The 23,471-nt window shown below is 48.4% G+C and overlaps 2 protein-coding genes across 2 annotated transcripts in view; both read right to left on the bottom strand.

Annotated features, from left to right (window-relative positions):
* The window catches only part of LOC144157860 (uncharacterized), a 102,465-nt gene that overhangs the window by 17,985 nt on the left and 61,009 nt on the right, over positions 1-23,471 (bottom strand). The gene's annotated exons all lie outside the window — the stretch shown is intronic.
* LOC144159974 (uncharacterized) lies at positions 16,907-18,727 on the bottom strand. The gene is made up of 2 exons (XM_077691605.1): positions 18,550-18,727; positions 16,907-17,526 (listed from the first exon to the last, which is right to left on the bottom strand). The coding sequence occupies exons 1-2, from the start codon at positions 18,725-18,727 to the stop codon at positions 17,045-17,047; spliced, it is 660 nt and encodes a 219-aa protein (XP_077547731.1). The 3' UTR covers positions 16,907-17,044.

Genomic DNA, 23,471 nt, shown 5'->3' with positions numbered 1-23,471 from the left:
TCTGAAACTGGTGCCTACCCGACTGCGCTTTCATCTTTTTTTTAATGCATGGAAATTTTAGAAAAAGCTCAGACAAGACAATTGACACACAATACAAACACTAACAGACAGCAAAGGGTAAGGACGTTAGTCTAACAAAGATCGGCACCATTTCAAAACTCAGGCAAGCAAACACACCCATGCAAAAGAGGCAGCCACTCTGGTGGATAACTCTGCGCAGCAAACACGCTCCGCATTAACGCCGCCAGTTCGCGAAAAATGCAATTGATCGGCCTTGGGGGTTCCGCATGCCGATTAGCCTTGCGGCACTTCCACAAGCTAAACAATCCTAGGGAAACAAAACATCATATGGCACCCGATTAACATCGTCAAATGGCAAGATATAAATGGTATACGGGGTAATGTCAATGTCCTCTTTTAGTGCCCGTTGCAAAATGTCCCAGAAAAACACCGTGTCACGGCAGAACACAAAAAACAATGGTCAATAGTCTCTGGTTGATTGCACCAGCGGCAGTTGTGTGACCGAGGGATCGACATCACGTTTTCATGCCGCCATGTTTTAACGCATTTTTTTCTTTATTGCAAGGGGGAATACGCTAAGACATGATAGTTCTAGGACACTGCATAGTCAAGCAAACACGAGAATCGACGGAAGTTAGAAAAAAATTAGTAGTGGCTCAGCTCTGCTATGCCAGGATATACGTAGCGTGAGCTAAGGTTCAGCAATCCAATCCAATACAGTCCAGTTCAATTCAGTCTAATCCAGTCCAGTCCTGTCCAGTCACTGCTCCTCGCGCATGCTCAGCACGGCTCTTCACGAGCCACGCGAAACGGCTATCAAGCGGCTCCGGTGCAGCGTCAGACTTGGCTACTGCGCAATTGAGGCGCACACCTGGGCACGCGCCGGCGCTAGTGCGTCTGCCGCGGCTATGACGCAACACAATCCAACACAATCTACTTTAATCCAACCCAATCCAATCCGAATCCAATGCAAGCCAAGCCACGCCAAGCCAAGCCAAGCCAAGCCAAGCCAATCCAATGTCCCTCGCGCTTGCGCAGAACGGCCCTTCACGGTACACGCGAAACTGCTCAACCTCGGCCAGTGTAGCTTACGCTACAAAAACCCAAATTCATCAAAATTCAGGCAAGCACACACCGGCGTTCAAAAGAGGGAGCCACTCAGGTACGTGGTTGATCGAAAGAGTTACACAGTATGGACAAACGCCACAGTTTCTCGGAAATATGACTTTATGGACCTGGGTGGCTCAGCATACCTACTCCATAAGCGACATAAGCGACATCGCCACAGGCAGTACAAGCCAATTAAAACAAACATGTCATAGGGGGGCACACCAGGATAGCCGAATGGCGAAAATAGGATTGAGAAAGACGTCCTATTCATATATTTCCTCAGCGTTCGCTGCAAATTGTCCCAGAAAAAGACAGCTTCTCTGCAATCTACAAAGCAGGGATCAATGCTCTCTGGTCGAGAACAGAGGCAGCAATCTGTCGGTCAAGCTATAAAAAGACCCCGGTCTTTTATCCAAGTTTTAACAGGGAGCATACAAGTGTGTAATTTAAAGAAAAATGTTTTAACACATGGTGGAACACATCGCATACCGGGCGCACAGCATTTTCTTTGGGTTCGCAGCGGGGCCGTCGGCCTTTTACCTGGCCGCGGGTTCTAGCGCGTGCTGACGCGGTCCACTTTGGTAGAGATGTGAGAGCCTGCGGACGACACGACCAGGGCTCGCCAGTCATGGAGAACTTGCAGCGGCAAGTTCGGAAGTCCATGAGTGCTGCAGCAATAGGGTCTCCTACAGAGGGAGAGGGGCTGCCATCTATGCTGTTTTTCCAGCCTCGCACCACTCGCCCAAGCTGCGCCATTTTTCAGAGAACCTACACTGTACGCACTCAAATTATTTGCACGTGTACTGCGGGGAGCAAAAGTCTGGATTCCACGAGAGCAATGGCCGTAATGCGTTGCAGCGCCATCATGCGAAGGAGGGTCCGCTGCCGAGAGATTGGTTGGATGCATAGAGGTTCATACTAATATATACTAGAGGGAGATCTGGCGCCACTGTCTAGGGGAGCCGCGCTTCGGCGAGAGTTCCGTCATGTACCTGGCAGGCACGTTCCACTTGTCCTTGACATGGGCCATGAACATGCTGAAAAGTTGCCTCTGGCTGCAAAAAAGTAACAGTATTAATCCTGAAGGGTAATCAAATTTGTTTTGTTTTTATAAAATTGAACCTTCAAAAAGATTAATTTTTCAGTTGATTATGTAGAAGCTTCAGGCGCAATGAACAAGGAAAAAATGTTACCCTTTTTTGTTGATTTTGGCTTCGAGACAAAAAAGAAGTAGGCGAGGAACGTCGCTAGCGGCAATGGCGTTGGGCTCTCTGCACCAGCCAAAGCTGGTCGTCAGGGTCCGAGCTGGACAGTACTGTCTCCCAGTGCTCAGGGGAGGGGGAGGGCAGGGGGGGGGGGGGTGCGGAATCGAGACCTGCGCTCCCGACAGTAGAATGATGACGCAGCGAGCAGTGAACCTATTGCAGGAGCGGCAACATTTGAAATTTCCCCGAAGTTTCTTGGGCCCGGCGACACATTAATTGGCTTCAAGTACAGCAGCCTAACAGGTTGCGACATCAGTGGTTCAAAGAAAGTTCTGACTGAGAAGCGCCAAGAAAAGGTCATATTTTTACCGTTTATAGGCAAACGTTACAGGCAAAGGATCACTGTAAGCAAGTGTTCCGCACCACCGACGGGGAGGCGGAAAAGCCCCTGTGTGTTTATCGACGGCCACATGCACCTGCGATTAGTAGCTTTCGTTTTCATCAGTTGCCTCAGCGGCGTGTTGCAGGTGGCAGGGAGAGACATGGGAACACTGCGCTTCCCCATCGTTCGTTGAGCCCAATAAGGTCGCCGAACTTAGTGCGAGCAAGCAGCGCTTTTGGTGCAAGCATTCTTCTGCAACTCCATTTATTTGTATCTCTTTGGTTGGCTACTAGACGAAGGGCCAAAGCTGACTTATCTGTGGAGCTGCTTTCTAGCTTAAAGGTAGTACTGCGAAGAAGACATTTTTAACGTGTTCGTGAACCGCGCATTCTTCTTTGAAGGCCGAAAACTGAAAAAATACAGACTTCGGGGGAAAAGAACGATTTATGGAAAAATTACCGGAAAAATGGTCGCGTATCTGCTCCTTCCGTTGCAGATGTTGACGAAAGACGATAGTCGACTGGCGCCCCTAACAAGTAAATGCTCCCCTCTCTTTCCCGCTCACCTCTGACGCTGTTACTCTCCCGTCTCGTTACTCCCAAAGATAAATACGCGAGAGGTCCGCTCAAGTCACTTTAAATTTACCGCGCTCCCCTGCTCCAAGTCGAGTGTCTCGTTGTCAGCGCTTCCGCACGATGGAGACGCGCGTGAATCGAGGCACCCTACTACGTTTCCCTACTCTACGAGCGTCCCAAGCGGAGCGTGGAACCGATCTAGACCCCACTACGTTTCCCTACTCCACGATCGTCCCAAGCAGAGCGTGGAACCGACCTAGTGGAACCTTTCGTTGCTGTTGCCGTTTGATTTCTTAAAAGCTGCCAGGAGCGCGGGCAACAGCAGGCGCCGGTTTTCTGGAGTTGATGTAGTATTTCATTTGCTATCGCAAAAACCGGGAGCGCGGGCCTCGCAGCGACCGCCCGGCAGATAACAAAGCCAAGAAAATGCCGAGGGCTTGGGTGTGCGTGCCTCGTGGCGAACGCCCAGCGTCCCCGGTGCACGTTTGTCAAGCCAAGTAAATTCGCTTTGGGAGATTGGCCAAGATTGGGCAAATATAAACTCCAGCGTTCGCTGTAATCGTGGCAAGACTCGCTTGGAACGAAAAAAAAAAAGAAAAAACACGTCGTAGCGTACGTGCTATCCAACGTGCTGTCCAAGATTACCCCTTTCAAAAAAATGAAGAAGAAGCTCACACATGTCAATAATAATAGAAAAAAAGGTTGTTGCGGAAGTAAGGAAGAAGCAAGTCTCCTGCAATTGTGCACTTACAAACTCCATCCCCTATTTCTGACTGAGAGATTGGCTTTGCGTTGATGTTTAGGGTTTGCAAAGTATGTAGCTAACTCTGTGATGTACTTCACTTCTGCATCAATTTAAATTGCTAACTGTATCAACATTTTGGAAACTTTTTGAATCTCCATTGTACAAGGCTCAACCCATTTTTTCTCGCGAGGCCTGACTTTTTTTAGAGGAGGATGCAGCCTCTTCGTGCAGATCTTTTCCTATTCTGCCCATATCCTGATAGCTTGTCGCCTGTCGAGATACGCCTGGACAACGTTTTCCCTCCACATACGAAATTATTGCGGGCCCGATTACTGAGCAGTTTACTTAAAGATCATTTTTCTACTCTACATACCCATCTCGCCATTGCCATAGATGCCTCGCAAAGTGAAAAGAAGGCGGGAGTAGGAATATATTCTCAGTATATAGATCACGCTGCGAGACGATAACCGGATTTTTTCAGGCGGAATTATTGGCGATAGTTTTGGCCCTTAATAAACTACAGCATATATAGATTTGCGGGCGCGGCTATCCTTTCAGATTCTCTCTCCGTGTGCACCGCTTTAACAAATGATAAAGATTCTTCCATTCTCCGGTCATTCCATTCACTCGTTCATTACCAGCTTCGCGAGATCCGGTTGGTGTGGGTCACTGGCCACGCAGGGATAATCGTAAATGAACTGGCAGACCGGTTAGCCAATTTGGCTCTTGATGGTCCTGGCGTCGTGAATCGTCCAATTGACAGTTTTTCGTTTGGGGGTGAGGTTCAGGCGCCTTCATATTTTACAAATTAATCGTCAGGATGCTGTTCGTTTATGCTCCGACCATATTCACCTCTTTCACTTATGTAAGCCTAGATTATGCGAATCTCGTAAATAAATAAATTTTTAGCAGCACTTAAAAAGGACTTATGTATGCCTTCTTTATTAATCTGCGTATTTTGTGTAGTTCGCAGATGTAGTATTTGATGTGCATGTGATGTACGCACGGTATACTTGGGTTTGGTGTGCATAAATTTATACGTAACAGCGTGAATTATATTTACTTTTGTTATGTATACATACGCTCTTGCTCTTCTTGCGTTTTATTTTCTATGGTGGTCATTCCTCGTCCTGCTATGCTTGTGAGCCAAATTGTTGGTTTTGTTTCCGCCCATGAATGGCGTATGCCGGTTTCCGAATGGCTGTTTTGTACCTACCCCACTCCTTCTATAACCCCAAAGGGGCTGCAGTATGTTCAAATAAAATAAAATTAAACTAAATTGTGCATACCAACAAACAAATCCAACCCAGCATTTCCGTAAAAGCTGCTCAACGCCGTTTTTTAATGTACGGTTAGATCGCCGCATAAGTGCTTTAACCTTGGGGATTTGTCGTGCACTCCTCACTATTAGTATTCATAGGTATAGGTCTGTTGTAACGCAGCGGGTCATGAAGCTCCGCGCTCTGTGTTAGGACTTGATGACCCTGGAGGGAGGCTGCCGCCTAGAAGGAGGTGTCGAAAATATTAGCGCAATTTTCAAGTATTTTTCAGCCGCATTGTTTAGAGCGGAGTGCGGAAACAACCTTTGATTGGCGCCTGTATATGTCTTTCGTGCCTCCTTCGTCTACGTTCGTCTACGTTCGTTCTAGTACTCCGATGTTGCCACTGGTGGTTGCCTATATATACATTAGGGCTAAGTAGGCACAGAAGGCTCTCGTATTCACCCATATGCATGCAATGCGGATTACGCCTGTACTCAAGGCGGAGCATTTCGACTAAACCGAAATAGAAGGAAAGGTTACCGTCCGGGCTGAGCATCCTAATTTATAATGTTATCTAGTTGAGGTTTGTGTAGTTTAAAAAGCGCATGACGAGGGAGGTTTTCGTAAGCATGAATTATACATTTACACAACCATGTTGCCTAAGTAGTTGTTTCATCTAAACGCTTAATCAAACTCCACCAGTTCCACCCTTCCGCATTCAAGACTAATGACGTGCGGGAAAATCTACGAGACAGCGATACCTTCTTTCACGCCTTTGGCATATTCTGCGTTAATAAGCAACTACTGCCGCTTTAAGTTGTACACTCGAACACGGATATATCGAACTCCATGGGGATCGCGCAATGGTTCGATATATCGATAATTTGCAATATAAAGTATGGCCTCCTGAAGCTTATCTCAAAACTCCGCAAATCACCGAGAGCTTTGCAATGCCTTTACAGGCGGTAGCTTACCGATTTGTTCCGCACAGTACGGAAAATTCGAACCACAGCGCAACGGCCACCGCACTTTATGAAAAAAAAGTCTGAGATTGTCTTGATTTATTTTCTGCGTCATAAAGTTCACCAGATTGTCTTCAAGCTTACCAACCCAGCTCAAATGAGAAATTCCGGCGTTGTACAATGCCACAACAGTGACGAATCTTAACACCGAGGCAAGCTCAGATCGCACTGGCACGCACAATCACGCACTGTACATTCATATTCTGGCATAATAAACCAAATCTGAAAACGAAGCAGTCAGGGATGGTACACGGGCGTCTTAAATTAGAAAGCAAACTAGGTTTGGAGGAAACCTTAGGTGAAATAAAGAGCTGGGCATGTATTGCGGAAACTGACAACTGGGGTAGACCATTAGGCTAACACAATGACCAATCAGATACGTGACTGGCAGCAGAAGACCCATAATTCGATGGAGGTTTCAGAGAGGGATAGGGGGCGACAAAAAACGCTTTCGGACAGCCCGCGCATGATAGGCGCAGTTTGAAGTCTCTAGTATGTGGGAGAGAGTTTATCAGGTTAATTCAACTCCACAGCAGACAAAGAAAATGGTCGCGTATTCTAGAGCGCGCACTTTATTGACTGCACATCGGTTAGCCGGTTTTATGTTCACAAGCCAGCGGCTAACCCTTCTTGGCTCCTTCCAAGCAGCTGGCGTCCGACACCAGGTACTTGGGTGTGGATCCACAAAGCAGGTCGAAAATGAAGTGGCAGCGCTGAACGTCAAACCGAAAGGCCACTTCTCGCACCAGCATGTAGCACTTGGTGCCTGTAAAGGGAGAATCGGATTGCTTGCATGCTGAACTCTCCCTCTTCGGAATTGGATAATGTGGAGCAACAATTACTGAACCATCCAGGTAACAGGAAGGGGGGAGTGGCTGGAAGTATCCAATGTATCAGTGTTCATTTTGATTGCGTCGCCTGCACGCGGGCATTTCAAATAAGAATGAGCTTTGATTTACCGTAAAGTTGCATGCTTGCGTAGCCTAGAACACCAACCTGGCACAGAGAACAAATTCTATTTCGTACAAAACAGCAGGCTGTACCAAATGAGTTCAAAATCGTGACATGCACCGCAGAATAACATTTTGAGCGTATGAGTTTGAACATTTCCCACGGGCTGTTTGTTATGCTAATATACGCACATCTCTACGATGGACACCCTCGCCGTGCGAAAGCTAAGGCGATTAACTCAGGCGTGCTCAAAGCACACCGAAGAGAGCAGTGTGCTTACTTCCCCGACGCCTCAGGAAATTGCACTTGTCGCAGTGCACGTACAAGATCTCGTATTCCACACCTGGTGAGGAGCCTGATCAAAAGAGTGTGGTCAGAATACCCACGAAGTTACACACCATTTTATACAAATAGCACTAATGTATTAGGCGTAATAAAAAAAAGATATCCCCAGAGATTTCCGTGGTTTTAAGCGCAGACGCTTCTCAGGGACTTGGAGCGTCAGGCATTGGAGGACGACGCATAACTTCGCGCCCATATATGATGATATTTAACGCGGGCCCAAATTTCCACAAATGCGCGCGTTCTTTTTGTAGCGCAAGCTGCACTACGCTACCTCGGGAAGTCTTCGCGGGGTGACCAGTTTTGCCCTTGAGCGCTAGAGGTCAAACCGCAGCCCCTTCCGCAAGTGCCGTAAACAGAGCAGCGGTCGGATAACGGGTACAGATAGGCGGCAGGGGAGAGACAGGCGAGGAGGGAAAGGAGACGTGCGTAGGACCAGTGCGTAGGACGTGACGGCGGAAAGCGAGGAGTCCGCCGCCGCAGCGATAAGAGCGCGACACGAAGGATGGCCACGGGGCCACGGGCGGCGCAGAAACGTGTGCGATAGAGGAATAGGAACATCCAACCATGGTCCCTCGTACAGCGGCGAGGTTTAAACAACGCCGTGAGACGAAAAAGAGGAAAAACGCTACCGTTGCGTACAGCTTCGCTACCTTCACGTCTTACGTTAGTGTGAGCTTCCTTCATTTTTTCCTCCTCTGTCATAATAGCAGGCACAGTTGCAACGATCGAAACCACATCGTCGTACCAACGCCGCCTGTATAAACATTGCCTAACGCGTCGGGCGCTTTTCAATGGGAAGGGTAGGGACGCTTACCCCCGAATTCATAGATGTATCTTCTTCTCAACTTAAACCGAGCTTAACTTGCCGCCGTCTAATACCCTAGTTACACGGGCACCCTTAACCATGGTTAACCTAACCGCAGTTAGAACTAACCATAGTCGGCCGGAGTTACACGGCAGACCTAACTGCAGTTAGCCCGCTAACCATGGTCCGCGCTAACTTCGGTCGGCTACCTAAGTTAGGGCTTTCAAACTGAAAACATGGCGTCGGGCGCGATACAGGGATAAACGAGTGCAGCGCGGCGACCGATGCGAAGCGCGTGTTGTGGACGACGGAGACAACGAAGGCGCTGATAAACATTTGGCAGAACAACCTCGAATCCCTCCGCTCCACATCCCGCAACGCAAAAATGTACAGTGCAAGCGGTAAAAGGTAGCAGAAGCGATCCGGAATGGCAAAAATACACTCCAACAACACGACGACTACCCACGACAACGTTTTTACAGCGCTGGCTTCGGCTGACCTTGGCTTGTTGAGTGGCTTCGTAGACAGTGTTGACGAGTTGTTTTTACGTTCGCGCTGTCTAAAAAAAACGTAAACGTGTGCGCAAAAATAGATAGTTTTGCAACTGCTGTTTTGAATGTTTTGTTATAAACTTGCAACATCTCTTTTTTTGCCATTACAGTCGCTTGAACATAATTTGTCATTTCGCGTTTGCATAGACCACGTGACCGCTTGACACACGCTCGGATTGCGTGTAACAGCAGCTGACCATGGTTAGCGCTAACTGCGGTTAAGCTGGGTAACTATAGTTAGGCGTAACCATGGTTAGGTGTGCCCGTGTAACTAGAGTATTAGTCGGCTTCCCTCAATTCATAGACCCAACGCGCTCTTCGATCTTACTACAACCGTACTTCGACTGATCTTCGTCGGCCGAAATCCATGTCTGCTTCGTAGCTACCTTGAAGCGAACTTGCTTCGTATTCCAACATGGCGGGTCGGCTCCGGCAGCGGCGCGATTTTGCGCGACGGATCGCCGCCTTTGAAGTAGCTTGCCGTACCACGGATCTGATATTTGGTGACGCCTACGCGATTCCGAAGATACCGCGGCCATCCATTAGCGATCGCCAAAACCCGATGGAGGTTTATGATGACGCGCAATTCCTCGCCCGCTATCGCTTCTCGAAGGAGACCGTGCTCGAGCTGCTCAGCATGCTGCCGCTGCCGGCGAGCCGCAACAATCGGGGTCTGCCCCTGCCTCCACTTCAGCAGCTGCTGCTGGCCCTACGTTTTTACGGAGCCGGATCTTTCCAAGTGGTGACAGGAGACCTCATAAAGGTCTCTCAACCAACTGTGTGCCGCACCGTGCGGAAGGTGACGGGGCTGATAGCAAGCCACCTCTTCGAGCGGCTGGTGCACTTTCCGGAGGCTGCGGCGCTGACAAAAGTCATGAGGGACTTTTACAACATTGCCCAGTTTCCGGGAGTCACCGGGTGCATAGACTGCACACACATCGAGATCAACAGCCCCGGCGGTGACAACGCCGAAGTGTACCGGAACCACAAGGGCTATTTCTCGATCAACATGCAGGTAAGTGACCGATTGTGTGCCGTAGAAAATCCTATTCGGCCAGCGTTAGGAACCCCTATTAACGCATCGCACCTTTCTTGTTAGCATGTAACTCGCTTAGGTTGGGCGAATACTTCACTCCCTGCTACGGGATTGCAACAATACTCGAAGGCGTGCTTGTGTAGCTACTGCCTCGTTTAGCAGAATTCACTACATTGGTGGCTCGTGTTTATGTGAACGTGCAGGCAGTCACAGGCCCGAACCTGGAGTTTTTTGATGTGGTGGCGAGCTGGCCAGGGTCAGTCCATGACAGCCGCATTTTCGAGAACTCCAGAGTTCGGGTCAGATATGAAGGAAAGAGGTTGCCTGGGGTGCTGCTAGGGGACATGGGATATTCCTGCCAGCCATTCCTGATGACCCCTCTAGGAGAACCTGGTCCAGCCAACACACCACGCGGCAGGCAAGGAGAACTTTGCTGAACACGAGCATGTTGTTTCACACGAATCTTGCTTTTGCAAATCTGGACTACTGATAAGCACTTCTGTATGTGCTACAGGCTGTTCCAACAGTGTCCACAAGGCAAAAAAAATGATATACCATAATGCACGTGTATTCAATGAATGAGGTGTTTGCATGGTTTGATAATGGTGTGCAGTTGCAGGTTGTGCGATCAGCTGGCAACAAGCTTCTGGGGGTGTTCTTTCGCAGGCAGATCACGTTAACGTTCAATCAACGTAGAAAAATTGAGAAACATGGTGTGTTGGTTTGGGTTTCTGCATTTGCAGGACTCCCTCCCACTTGTGTGAGCCTGCCCTGTGTTTTTGCTCAGTTTCAATGCAGCTCTACTATAACACAGCTCATACAATCTTGATGAGTGAACACCATTGTTGTATTATGTACCTGCTTTCTTGGTCTGCTGTGTGTACACACAAGGTTGTGCGGTACCTTTCCCCCTGTGTCATGTTTGCAGCGTTATAACGCTCTGTGGCATGATCCACTGCTTATTATATGCAACTGTATACTACTGATAGTGATACTCTACTAGGGATTTTGGCATGCAGATGAATCAGTAAAGATACTGACCTTGTGCACCTTTATATGACCATATTTATGATCTTTTATTTACCCAGGTACAACAAGGCCCACATCCGGACCCGAAACACAGTCGAGAGATCCTTCGGCGTGTGGAAAAGGCGCTTCCCTTGCCTTGACATGTGCCTCCAGCACAAGCTTCCGCAGTGCATAGATATCATCACCGCTTGTGCTGCATTGCACAACTTGGCGTGTGCAAAGAGAGAAGCGCAGCCTCCACAGCACCCTCGCTCGGCCAACCACCGCGCCAACAGGGGCAACATCACCCAGGCAGAACACCTGCCTCCAGTCACCGACGGCAGGCTAGGTGCGCAGGCACGGGAAATGTTAATCATCAGGAGCTTCTCCTAAAGTGCCTCCTGTGCTGGCATTTCAGGAGTACCAATGTGACGCAGCATCAACAAGTGGTGCGGCATGCATAACCCCATAACTGTGGGCAGTGACATGGTAGTGTAGGTGACTGTGATAGGCGTCAAGGTAGTGCTATGACTTGGATAGTTGTATTCACGACACTGTAATCTTAATATACACCAACTTGATTGTGAACTTTGGTGTCCTCTTGTCACGAAGTGTACCTTGTCGCATGCCTCACCAAAATTGCTGCACATTTTCTTCCTTAAACATTTTTTCTTATTTTTTTGTTTGAGTGTTGCAACATTCTATTATTGTTATCAGTGCTTCTGTCCGCAAAGTGAATCCAGAAAAGAACGTTGTGCATAGTATAAGGGACCATGAATACAACACATTACCGTGTTTTATTTTGAGATTAGCCATCAGTGATACTGACCTCTATCTATTCTGGCTGCAAATGTTTTCAGGCACATTGCCGCTGCACAGTGTAACCAGTGGGGTCATTTGTGACGTAATGAAACAGCGTAATTGGTGTGTTAACTGCATGCAAGCTTTCAAGTAGCACAAAGGGGTGGAACCCAGGGTCCAATACAGTTGCGCAGTCATGTTTATTGGTGGCGGCTTTTGTCAGCTGTGTACCGTACCTTTAATCGATACTGAGGTATAACTTAAAGAAAGTTTCCCCTGTGCCTCATCACAGCAGACTACTAATAAATTACTGCAGTGGAAACAAACTACTTGAAAAAAGGAGACAATTGCATGCATTATGCGCAATCTGCTTTCAAATGCACATACGTTACACGGAGTGTTACACGGCATGAACTGTTGCCATTCTTTAGTATAGTCGCTGTGCGTCAACCTTGCACGCCACAGGATGGACTAGCACTCTGTCTGACAGCTGTTACCTGAAACAGGCATCATGCTGATGCAAGTGATAGGAAAATAGAAATGCAGATTTTTCAGAACACCCACATTCGCGCTTGCGTGGATAAAAAAAAGTTTACGGCTACGTATGCCAGAATGCTTTTCCATAAACTTGCCCTTGTGTAAAGCAAAAGCCTCATTTGTGAAAATTCAGCTATTGTTTTAAACGTTTCACGCACTGGAATGTTTGTATGTGGACGTTTCGAGCACATCTTATGCAATCCTCGTACAGTTGGCTGCTACGTTTCTGGTTGTGGTTTTCAACAGTAATCACTCGGTGGTCATCGCACCTTGAAAATGTTTGGCCAACTGATGATATGCAATCTAGTAAAGTGTGGTTAGTAAGGTGAAGAAAAGAAACTTTGTAGGGGTGTCCTGCCATATCATTTAGCCAGTGTGATGTCATGTGGAAAGCAGAAGTCCAGCGGATTTGTCGGCAGCATTGCAGTGCTGTATGCTCATGTCGGACCGGCGTGTGCATTTTTTAGGGAAGACCCTCGATCACTAATCGCACAGCCCGCACGAAGAGTGGATCAGTGCCTCCTTGCCTTTTTTTTATACCCGGCTTGGTCAACCCCAAACTTCACTTGAGCCTTCCCTTGTTTTTGTATTTTGAATCAGCTGCTTGACTTTTTTGCTGTGTTAAGTACAGAAATCCTCTTACACAGGCTGCAAAGTGGGGGAGCAGTACCATGATGCCTGTACCCCAGCTTTTGGTTTTGTTCCAAGCACTGCTTTACAAAGCAAGAATAGTTGCAATGTTTTTTCAAATAAAATAGCAACCTAAAAATGCAGCGCTTATTGCATATCTTTATTGCATCTGTTGCACAGCTTTACCATTGTAAGGCACTGTACACACACAGACAAAAACACCACTCCGGACAAGGACCACTGTTTTAGCTAACTTCTATGCAATCTAGACCCCATTGAACTCTAAAATCTGCTTACATGCATGAATGAACATTGAATGACTGGAACTCTCCCACATTACTCATCCTCAAGCCCGGAAAAGCCCTCACAATCAGGAACATTAACCCCATCCCTCCCGCATGCCTGGGAAAACTTCTGAAACATATTTATTTATTTACAAAAACCTTACAGGCTCCAGGTGGATCATAGGGTAAGGGGGGCACACAAAAAAGAGGAACTTGGGGCATATAGCCAACACACTGGAAAAGGAAAATATAAACAAGATTAGCAGGACGTCATTATACATTTTTGATGAAATGGTACCCTCAAAAATTCATAAAATCAAAAGAAAAATTCAGCGAATGTGTAAACAGAGATACAAAGCATGGTTATCGAGTATGTGGGAAGCACAAATGAAAACTAAAAACATTAGGAAAAATGCGCATTTAGTTGTTCACGAAATCTGTCATGGTTCCTTATAGAAGCAATAGCGTCCGGAAGTTCATTCCAATGAGATATGGCACGAGGTAGAGCCGATGAATTAAATGCAAGTGTTTCCCCACAGATACGCTTGAAGCTGAATTGATTGTGTAAACGAGACGAGACGCGTGAAGGGGGTTCGAGTGATACTTGAATTGCGACTATAGTTCCGAGTAATAAAACGGGTGCCTCTGTTTTGGATGGACTTAAAGGGGCACTGACACAAAAATTTTGCATCTTGGTTTTTTTGTTGCGATAAGTAGCTAGTGACCTACTTATAACCTGTAGAAACCTCATTTGCTTCAGCGTGCGACGGTTGTTTAATTAGAGGCATTTTCAATGCGGCCAGTCGCAGTTTCGGTTTCAGCGAGTGCCGCGGAACGATGGATTTTGTGGATTTTGTGTGAACAAAGCTGACCACGTGACCGTCGGAGGGATATCACAGAGCAGAGCCGCCGTAGCACTGTCGAATCCGCATCGACGGCAGTTTCTGCGAATGCCCCCACGTACTGATCTCGTGAGGCGCTTAATTAAAAAGCGACCGTGGATGTGACGCAGGCGCTGCGAGTGCAAATGCTACCGCGTCTAAAGAACGACGCGCGACGCTCGAGACGGTGGGTGGCAAGACGCGCACTGGGAGCAGCCGGCCGGTCTGCCTACAGGTCCGCCTACAGATGTGTTCGGCTTAGCACTGCGGCGGATATTCGCGTGCCGCTCTCGTAAGCGGTGCAGATGACAATTTTTAATGCAACCCGCCATCGCATCATTAACTCCTTTCTCGTGTAAGCCACCATGGTCGGGACTTGGGGACAATTTCGTGCAGCGGTAACAAGCTATCACTCGAGCTACCTGCGCCGGCCGCAGCCGTTGCCGCCGCCTGCACAGCGACCGTGCGGCTAGCTCAGTGGGCTTTTAGTGCCTCCGCCGCGTTTTCGCATCCAATGGTAATAAACAGTAATAGAAACAGAGTGCCTGGAATCGCTGTAGAACTTTGGTCGTGGCCAGTTGCCCGATGAGCTGACGAAATCACGGCGCCTCCGCCGCCAACGATCGGGTCGTTCGTTCTCGAGAGCAGAAGCTCCGCCCTCTGGCCCTCCGATTGGAGCGGCGAGCCGGGCGAGCCGGCAAAAAGCGCCGGCAGTGCGGAAGCGGCAAACACAAACTCGTGACGTGCGTGGATGTTGTTTATTTACAATTGCGCGTGGTCCTCTGCTGGCTGCTCGGTTGCGTTTCGCACACTTTAAAATTGATTTTAAATATGTTCTAGGCTGTATTCGCCGCTGATATTTTGCAGATGATGTATATGTGTTCCCACCAATCTATCTCCGAAGTTATCTCGCCTTCAAAATTTTGTGTCAGTGCCCCTTTAAGCAGATTAATTAACTTTGATGAGGTGATCATATAAATGAGGCGAATTCTAGCTGCGGGCGGACGAATGTGAAGTAGGGCAATTTGCGCATGGCTGACGGCGTGTTACGCAGGTTACGACGCAGGTGTCCCAAAGTTTTAGATGCTTTTGCACAGATTGAAGTATTGTGAATGGACCAGGAAAGTGTAGAAGTGAAATTGCTGCGTTATTTACACGGTAAGTGAAATCAGAGTGAGCATGCTTACTAGAAAAAAAGATAGACTAACGAGCACAATTTGTGCTTAAAAGGAGCCAGTTGGAATTTGAGAGAAATTAAAGTCGAGAATTAAATTTCAGAAATTCGTTGAGCTGCTGCAAATGGCTGACAACAAAGGCCAATGAATTTGCGGGTAATTGTAGCCTCCAAGAAGGTAAACTTCATGTCCCCGATATTTCTTGCAATGACTCACAATAATATTGCACTTTGCATAGAAGACTACTACTTTCCTGCCACCACCTACGAATATTGGTCCCTTCGCAACTCAAGACATCACGTTGCAACTTTAAAGAGGATTCCGCGCTATTTAGATCTCAAAATCTGCACTGTAGACAGGCAAATGCTGGGGCCAGCACACTCATACAAAAGCACACCACAAACACGCACTAAATTCTTCTACTTAATATAAAGGGGGAAAGTGTCCATGTTACCCATCAGCCACCATCCTGTGAGGGCTCACCTCATCACTTGCAGGAACAGACTATACAGTACTGAACACATCCTCCAAGCCATTCTCACTAGCAGTATAACACATGGCATGCTGAACCTGATGCTCAGACCACCAGAAATCTGAAAACTCAACACTCCCACACGCCAAGCATACAAGGCCACTTAGGGACTCCCTGTCAGCACGGTGACCAAAAAACCTCAAATATCCACCCTGTGTTTAACAAACAACGGCACAGAGCACAAGATCACATCACTCACAAGAACCATAATTACTTATCATGAACTCAACACACAGACATTTGCCTACCCCCTCCCGAAAGCCCATGCTCTCAACACACAAGGCACAGAACTTACAGCAGTAACCACCCCCACCACTTCTACCAGCACAGCTGAGGAAACTGCCATAGCTCTAGCTACGAGCCAGTTGTTCATAACATCAACTGCCACAACAGACCCAAACTGCCTGCAGGCACTTTCTCAAGGGCCCAATCTCACAACCAGTATTCAACAACCTGTGACAAGAACATTGCCCGAACTCCACATTGCCAACTCCACGGGCCACAAGCCCTTCTAAGGCAAGGCAGCGCAGGCCACTGACCATGCTCGTTTGCACCAGGCCGTTTCCACAGAAGAACACGACCAACCAACAACAAAGCCAGCACCACTCTTACCATTAACCCAAAGTCAAGCACATAACAAAAATTATGGCAGCTGCTTCCCACTACCCTAATCGCAACAAACACGTGACAAAGCAACCATTTTAAAATGCCTACAAAGTGATTCCCACTTTTCAACAACACCCTGCCACAAGCTATTTCCCCATCTGTAACTTCTGCCCTGTAGCTTTCACACTATGCAACCTGCTAGGGTACCCGCCGCGGTGGCTCAGTGGCCAAGGCGTTGCGGTGCTGAGCACGAGGTCGCGGGTTCGATTTCCGGCCACGGCGGCCGCTTTTCTGATGGAGGCGAAAAGCAAAAAAGCCCGTGTGTACGAGATTTCGGAGCACGTTAAAGATCCCCAGGTGGTCAAAATTAACCTGCAGCCCTCCACTACGGCGCGCCTCATCGCCTGCGTTGCGTCAGCGCGTTAAACCCCACAATCAATAAATCAACCTGCTATGGCAACATCATCAAAACCGTACGCTCACCCCTAATCCCAACCCTACCTATAAGTGCCCACGTGTCGAGATTTCAGTACAATGAGTAGTGGTGGTGGTGGTGAAGCAGCTGACCAGCTCTGGGCCCTCACTCTGCTAAGGCCTTGGCAAGGAAGGCTTGCTCACGCTGAATTCGTAAACGGATCAGCTCCTTTTCTAGTTGCCCTTTCTCTTTTAAAAGCTGGGTCTCCAGCCGTATTTTGCCGAGTATGGCCTCGGTCTCCAGCTGTACCTGCTCAACAGCGGCCTGGCACTGCAACCGCACGGCTTCGACAGTTGCCTTACTTTCCTCCTTCATCAGCTGCACACGGAGATCATGCTCCTCCTGCAGGAGCCCTGCCCTTGCATCATTTTCTTCTGAAAGCTTGCTTTCAAGGACGCCCATGCGGCCTTTTGGTCTTTTGGCGCTGGTACCAGCTGCTCCTCTATCGCTGTTGTCACAACTGCTGGCCCCAGGAAGTGTGCCTGCTGGCTCCAGATTCTGCTCCTCAGCAAGCTCTGACACCAGGCTGTCATCTGCTGTAGTTGGAGCCCACGTGTCCATGAGGGTATCTTCATCGGAGGGCTCCTCTGAATCAAACAAGCAAAACGAGATACCTGTGCTAAGTGTGAAGCCATACACTATACACGGCCAAGGCTACGCCGTGTCCGTGGCGCATCGGCCATGTCTGTGGCCGTTTCCAGTGTTGCCAAGCGAAGAAATTGACCGCTAAACTTTTCAAGGAATGCAGTCTATATGTTTAGGGCAAAACCCAAACACGGTACACAAGAAAGTCTTTGGTTTTTGCGCTAAACGTATTTAAGAATCATGAACCCACAAGCCCCCCAACAAGCTTTGAAATTCCAAGCGTTGTGGTCCCACACAAGGACCGGGCAACAAGCTGGGTTGTCACTCGTACCTGTTCTAACGGTAGGTGCCTGCGCCACCAAGGCACACGAATGTACACCCACCGTCAAAACTTTCCGGGACACGATATCGAAAATCGATGGCAATTTCTGTGCTGTCTGGTGGCTACGCTCCTGCTATTCGTATGGTGATGATGCTTATTAGTGCGATGCTTCACTTAGAAGGGCAAATTAAGGGTTGAGCTGTCAGGCAGCGCAGTACTTGACTTCGACTTTCAAAATCGTGTGCCGCAAACTTATGACGTCAGGTGTACATGTTGATTTAATCAGTCATGGTGGATGCTGAACTCGGAACCGCCAGTGGCAGGACATGCCACCAGACTCTTTCACCACCCCCAATGTGGCAAACCAGCATGAATGCCGTGCACCCCACTAGATGCACAAGGGTCAGGGCCCCTCTCAAGGGTAAAGGCAGCTTTCCAGACGTGAATTCCCCTTTCAAGGGTCTGCACTCCACCAGAGATGCCTGTAACCAGTAAAGAAACTGGTGGGCGCCAGGCGGTACGCGGATTCTAACCCGGTACCTCCTGCATACAAAGCGAGTGGCGTACCTTTGAGCCATTGCTCCGGTAGAAAGGTTATAAACTGCAGGTTTCAAATGTGGCTGACAGATGTTTGTTTTGAGGCAAAATGCATGCACAAGTGTCACACAACAACTTTCCCCAAAGAAGTAAAGTTTGTACATACCTGCAGCATAAACATACTCCTTTTGACTGGTACCAGGAATCATCGCCTCCACCAGTCGCAGGACCGGTTCACTGCCCACAGGCGGGAGGTGGTTTGCCCCGTCCGAGTCATTCCGATTGTCGGAGCGTGTGGCCATGTGGTCCGCCACTGCTCCAACCAGTTCTGTGGCTGGTGACATAGGGCGATCTTTTGGTTCGTTCCCTGCAAAGCATTGTGTAACATAGCTGTCAGTGAAGAAAAGGATGGAGAGAATAGAAGCATTGAAATGGCTGTAATCTCTAATACCCAGCATTCCATAGAAAATAGAGATGCATGCATACCCGTGCTTCAGTGATCACAATGTAGACCTCTCTTTGGAACTGAAGTAAGCAATAGTTGTGTATATAAATATGGAAGCTACAGGGCTCCTGTGCTGTACATCAGTCAGACATACATGTATTACAGTATGTCGTGGTTTTGTAATACTGCTGGTAAGCAATCAGGACTTGGGCGATGAAAGAGTATTAGCCAGGGTTCAAAAGGACCACATACAAGCTAGGTTAACTAAATTTGGCAACAAAAAGAATCCGGTACACATTTCCTTCAGTACACACGATTTTGGGTGTTTAACAGGATTGGTTACTAAAAATTTGATACACAGTGATTGAGGCAAGGCAAAAATGTCAGTCTTGGAAAACAACTGCACAAATCTGGTATGTTGATTTGTCATATCCAAAGACAAAAATCAGGTACAGGGGGTAATAAAAGGAATGCGAACAACGGAGCGCACTGCCTCCAAAGCATCCTGCACCATCTGGCTGCAAAGTCAGTAAACCGCGCGCGTGCGCGCTTCTTCGAGAGCGTTTGAGAGTGTGGCCTACATTTGTAAGAAATGATGATCAAGACAGGACGCCGGTTGTTTCTTTTGAGGCGCCTTTTCACGCTGCGTCGCCACTGAGCAGGATGATCGTTGAAGAGCATCATGCTAGCTGCAATCAACCTGCTGCGCGCTTGGCTCCCGAATGTAGTACATAATGGGATGCGCAGTGGCGACAGAACATAAAAAAACGCTTCAAAATAAATGACTAGCGTCGCTTCTTTATCAAACATTTCCCCTAACAGTAGGCCACACTCTCAAACGCTCTGAAAGAAATGCGCATGCATGCAGTTTACTGACAGCGCAGCTATACGGTATGGCATGCGTCGGAGGCTGTGTGCTCCGTTCCTGTTCCTTTTATCCCTTCTGAACGACGTGATGTTCACAGCTTTTCTTTCGGGGAAATGCCTCCTTTAATTAGCACAAAAAAACATCTTCGTTAATAAGGCGCTTGAAGGTTCAATGATATTGGGAATGTGTCACTTACCGGTCTTGAACTTTCCCCGATTGAAACGGGCCTCCTCCCCCTTCCATTTGTGCTTCAGATTGCTCCAGCCTTTTTTGAGCTGCTCGGCAGTCCGCTTCGTCACGCCAAACACGGAGTTGAAATCTTTGGAGACTTCTTCCCAGTGCGCGTTTTTCGCCGCGACTGACGCAACGTCGCTTTTTTTACATTCCAGGTGGCTTTTTCGCTCCTTTACCAGGGACGTCAAGAGTGCTACCTCATCGACAGTGAATCGCGGTGCGACTTTTCGCCGGGATTTTTCTTGGCTTGCGCTCATAATAACAAGGACAGCGGTGTTGAAAAAACCAACAAAACGCACCCAAAACGTGAACCATACGTGAACGCACACACCGGGCGCCCGCACCCAGGTTGCTAGACGAAATAGCCAATATTAGTCCAAAACACGCATAATGCTTTGAATGTAGATGATTACGGATTGCTATTTCTTTAGGTAGCAGATTTCGAACAATGACTGTGTGTGTATTTTTTAAAAACGACCGTTTTTTTACTTTCAAGCGCACATTACAAGAGACAATTTTTGCTTACTCTCGATCACAGCTGCGCCCGGCGCCTCCCGGCTAAAGTCGCCCCCGAATTGACGAAGCAAGTTCGCTCCAACGTCTATGAAACGCGAAGGTCGTCTTAAACCCGTTCAAGCCGCCTGCTGTCTTGGAGCGGACTTCATGAAGTACGCTCGCTGCTTAAGTTTAAGATAGGTATATGAATTCGGGGGTTAGTTCAGGCACTCATCCGCTATGGGGCGGGGGCCGGCGGACATCTCGCCTTACATCACTGCTCGCGAGTCACGAACGCTGCACCCACTTCTACGACGTGTGTCTGTCGGCTTGCCTGTTGGGTTTCAAGAGCAGTTTCGCTCACATCTTAGCCGCGGTGGGGCGATAGTTCTGGGGCGCTCTGGAGACCTCGCTCAACGTGTCGCCCGCTTCATACTTGCGGCATTTTTCCAAAGATAACTGACCGAGGCGGAACTGAGATAGCGTAAGAGCATATTAATTGTCGGGTAGACAAACACGAACAGAAAAACGACAGTTTCGGATGGTGCAGCCATTATTTTACTCATGTTTTTCTCTCTGGAGGATTTAGGGAAAAAAATTGCGTGCACATTTTTTGTTCATGCGCTAATTTCTACCATTACTTTCCAAAAATATCACGTGTTTGTAAATTTCCGAAGATTATAAAAAAAAAAACAAAAGGATACGCAACTGAAGGTCCCGCCACGGTGTCCGGATGCTTCTACAGGGGCGGTATTCTCGAGTTTTGTCCCTTTTGCGTCCCTTTTAAAAGTGTCCCTTTTGGCGAGCCCTGATTGGCTAAAAGCAAACAACCAGAAGTGACGTAACGCAAGCGCGGCAAACCTATTGCCAACCTTGCTCCATGCTGCCAACGTCCACTTCTTAACCGGAAATACGTCACGATGAAAGGGACGCAAAAGGGACGTTTTCAAAAGGGACAGTTACGAGAATACCGCCCCAGTACAGTCCTCAATTTTAAAAGCGCGTACCGACGCGGAGTGCGAACAGCGGGGACAAAAAAAGACCGAAATGCGGAGGGGAGAGAGGGGGATGCCCCACTCAGAAAATTTCGGGGCCCGTTATCCAAGTAGATAAGCGCGCAAAGCCGGCATCAGCCTGCGGCAGCCCAAGTGATTTTGCTCCGAGGCGAAGGCGGTTTTATCAGCCAAGACAGACAGGCATGGTGAAAAAGAAGGCGTAGGGGCGCCGCCTAGGGAACGCTAAACAAACTTTCAGCTATTTTGCATAGTTTTCGATAAGCGGCGCTGGCCGGCGGGCATGAAAGCACGCAGGAAGGCTACGGAGCGGGGAAGGGTAGGAGAGAGCAACAGGAGAGTCGCTGTTTGGCCATTTTTCGCTCACGCGTTAGGCAATGATAATACAGGCGGCGTTGGTCGTACTCATCAAGGCTTGGCTTATCCTAAGCCACCCCTGCTGGCAGAAGAAGATTTTAAAGACGATAATCTTTCTTTGGCTACCTAATAGCAAAAATTCTCCTACCTGCCTGCCCGGCCGCCCGGCCATGATCCAACCGATTTTCAGTTGAATTATATATTCAAAACGGAAACATGTAACCTGAAAAAAAATGTATAGAGAAAAGAATGTAAAAAAAACAAAGGAAAGAATGCATGAACTCAAAGTGTACATAAGCACGACATTTCCAAACGACTAAAACTGGGGGAGTGTCTTGTACGTGTTAACATTTTTAAGTGCAAAGAAAACATTATAAATATTATGAAGAAAAGATGTGCAACAGAGGGTAGGTAAAAAAGTTGCTGACGATTACTACACTCCCTAATTGGAAATTTGTGCCCAGCGCGAACTGCAATCTTCTGGGTGGCGGCGCCTAGCTGTTGCGTCTCAGGAAGGGATCGCGTGATCAGCGAACGAACGGCCGCGCGCGCTACTATTCCGTTACCTCGCAGAGCTTCGCCGCCGCCGAGCGTGTTGTCAATCGTGTTTGAACCTCGCGCACAAATGTCAGCGATGGAAAGCCTCTGCGTTGGCGGCGCCAACTGCGTCTCAGAAAGTGAACCAGGAGCCAATCTAAACGAGGAATATTTTCCTCCTTTTAGCCGCATGCAGCTATTTTGGCTAGCCCGTGTTTACTACAAAACGCCTACGTCCTGCGGATACTGCAATGCTCAAGCTATGCGTGTGTGCTATTTTGAGCAATATGAAAGGGAACACAGGAACCCGTAAAAAACACCCTCATACCCAGCCATCAGTGATACGCAGCGGCCGCCGCCGGAAACAAAGTGGAAAGGGGGACGCTATTCTAACATCTGTTTCCAATCCCGCCATGCGTCCGTGCGTCTTATCGGCTGTCGGACGATACCATATTATCGGCGAAATGATGTAAGCTGCTGCTTTATAGAAATGCCAGCATGGTGGGAGTGCCAGCAGTTAGTGGAAGCATAGGGTTTCTTAGTAATATTGTACGAAACTCTATGAGTGGAAGAGCGCCCTCCTTTCCCCCTTTGTTTTTCACAGGGCCATCCGCGTTTCGCCCCGAGTATGTTTCGAGGCTGTTTGCAACGCGTTGCTGTGTTCCCTTTCATTTTGCTCATAATAGTACTACAGCTGTTGCACAAATACTTCGTGATGACCCCGACGGGCGGTGATCGTGGCGGCATGATATCGCGTCCGGAGTTCACAGTTGAGCGCGTGAACGGATCATGCAGTCGGCCCGCTTTTTGCGCCGTGCGTCCCCGGTTCTCCGTGGCTCTTACGTCCAACGACCAGTGGAGCAGCACAGCACGTTCGTCCCCGCTGCTCGTGGCGCTAAAGAGCACGCAGGTCACGCGGGCAACGACGAGGCAAGTACCCAACGCCTGTGCGTTGCGCAATGATCGCTAGGAGCTGTCATTCGACGTTTTTCACTGGGCTGTTTTCCCTCCTTTTCAGGATGTCGCCCGAGGTTTGGTGGACAGCTTTGGGAGGAAGCACTCGTACCTGAGGATCTCTCTGACTGAAAAGTGCAGCCTTAGGTGTAAGCTGTGTTCTCTCGGGCTTTTGTCTCGCGTGT

This window comes from Haemaphysalis longicornis, unplaced genomic scaffold (assembly GCF_048455015.1).
Source record: "Haemaphysalis longicornis isolate Haplotype H1 unplaced genomic scaffold, Haemaphysalis longicornis Haplotype H1 scaffold_10, whole genome shotgun sequence".
NCBI lineage: Eukaryota > Metazoa > Arthropoda > Arachnida > Ixodida > Ixodidae > Haemaphysalis > Haemaphysalis longicornis.
This window is presented reverse-complemented; position numbering and strand designations above follow the sequence as displayed.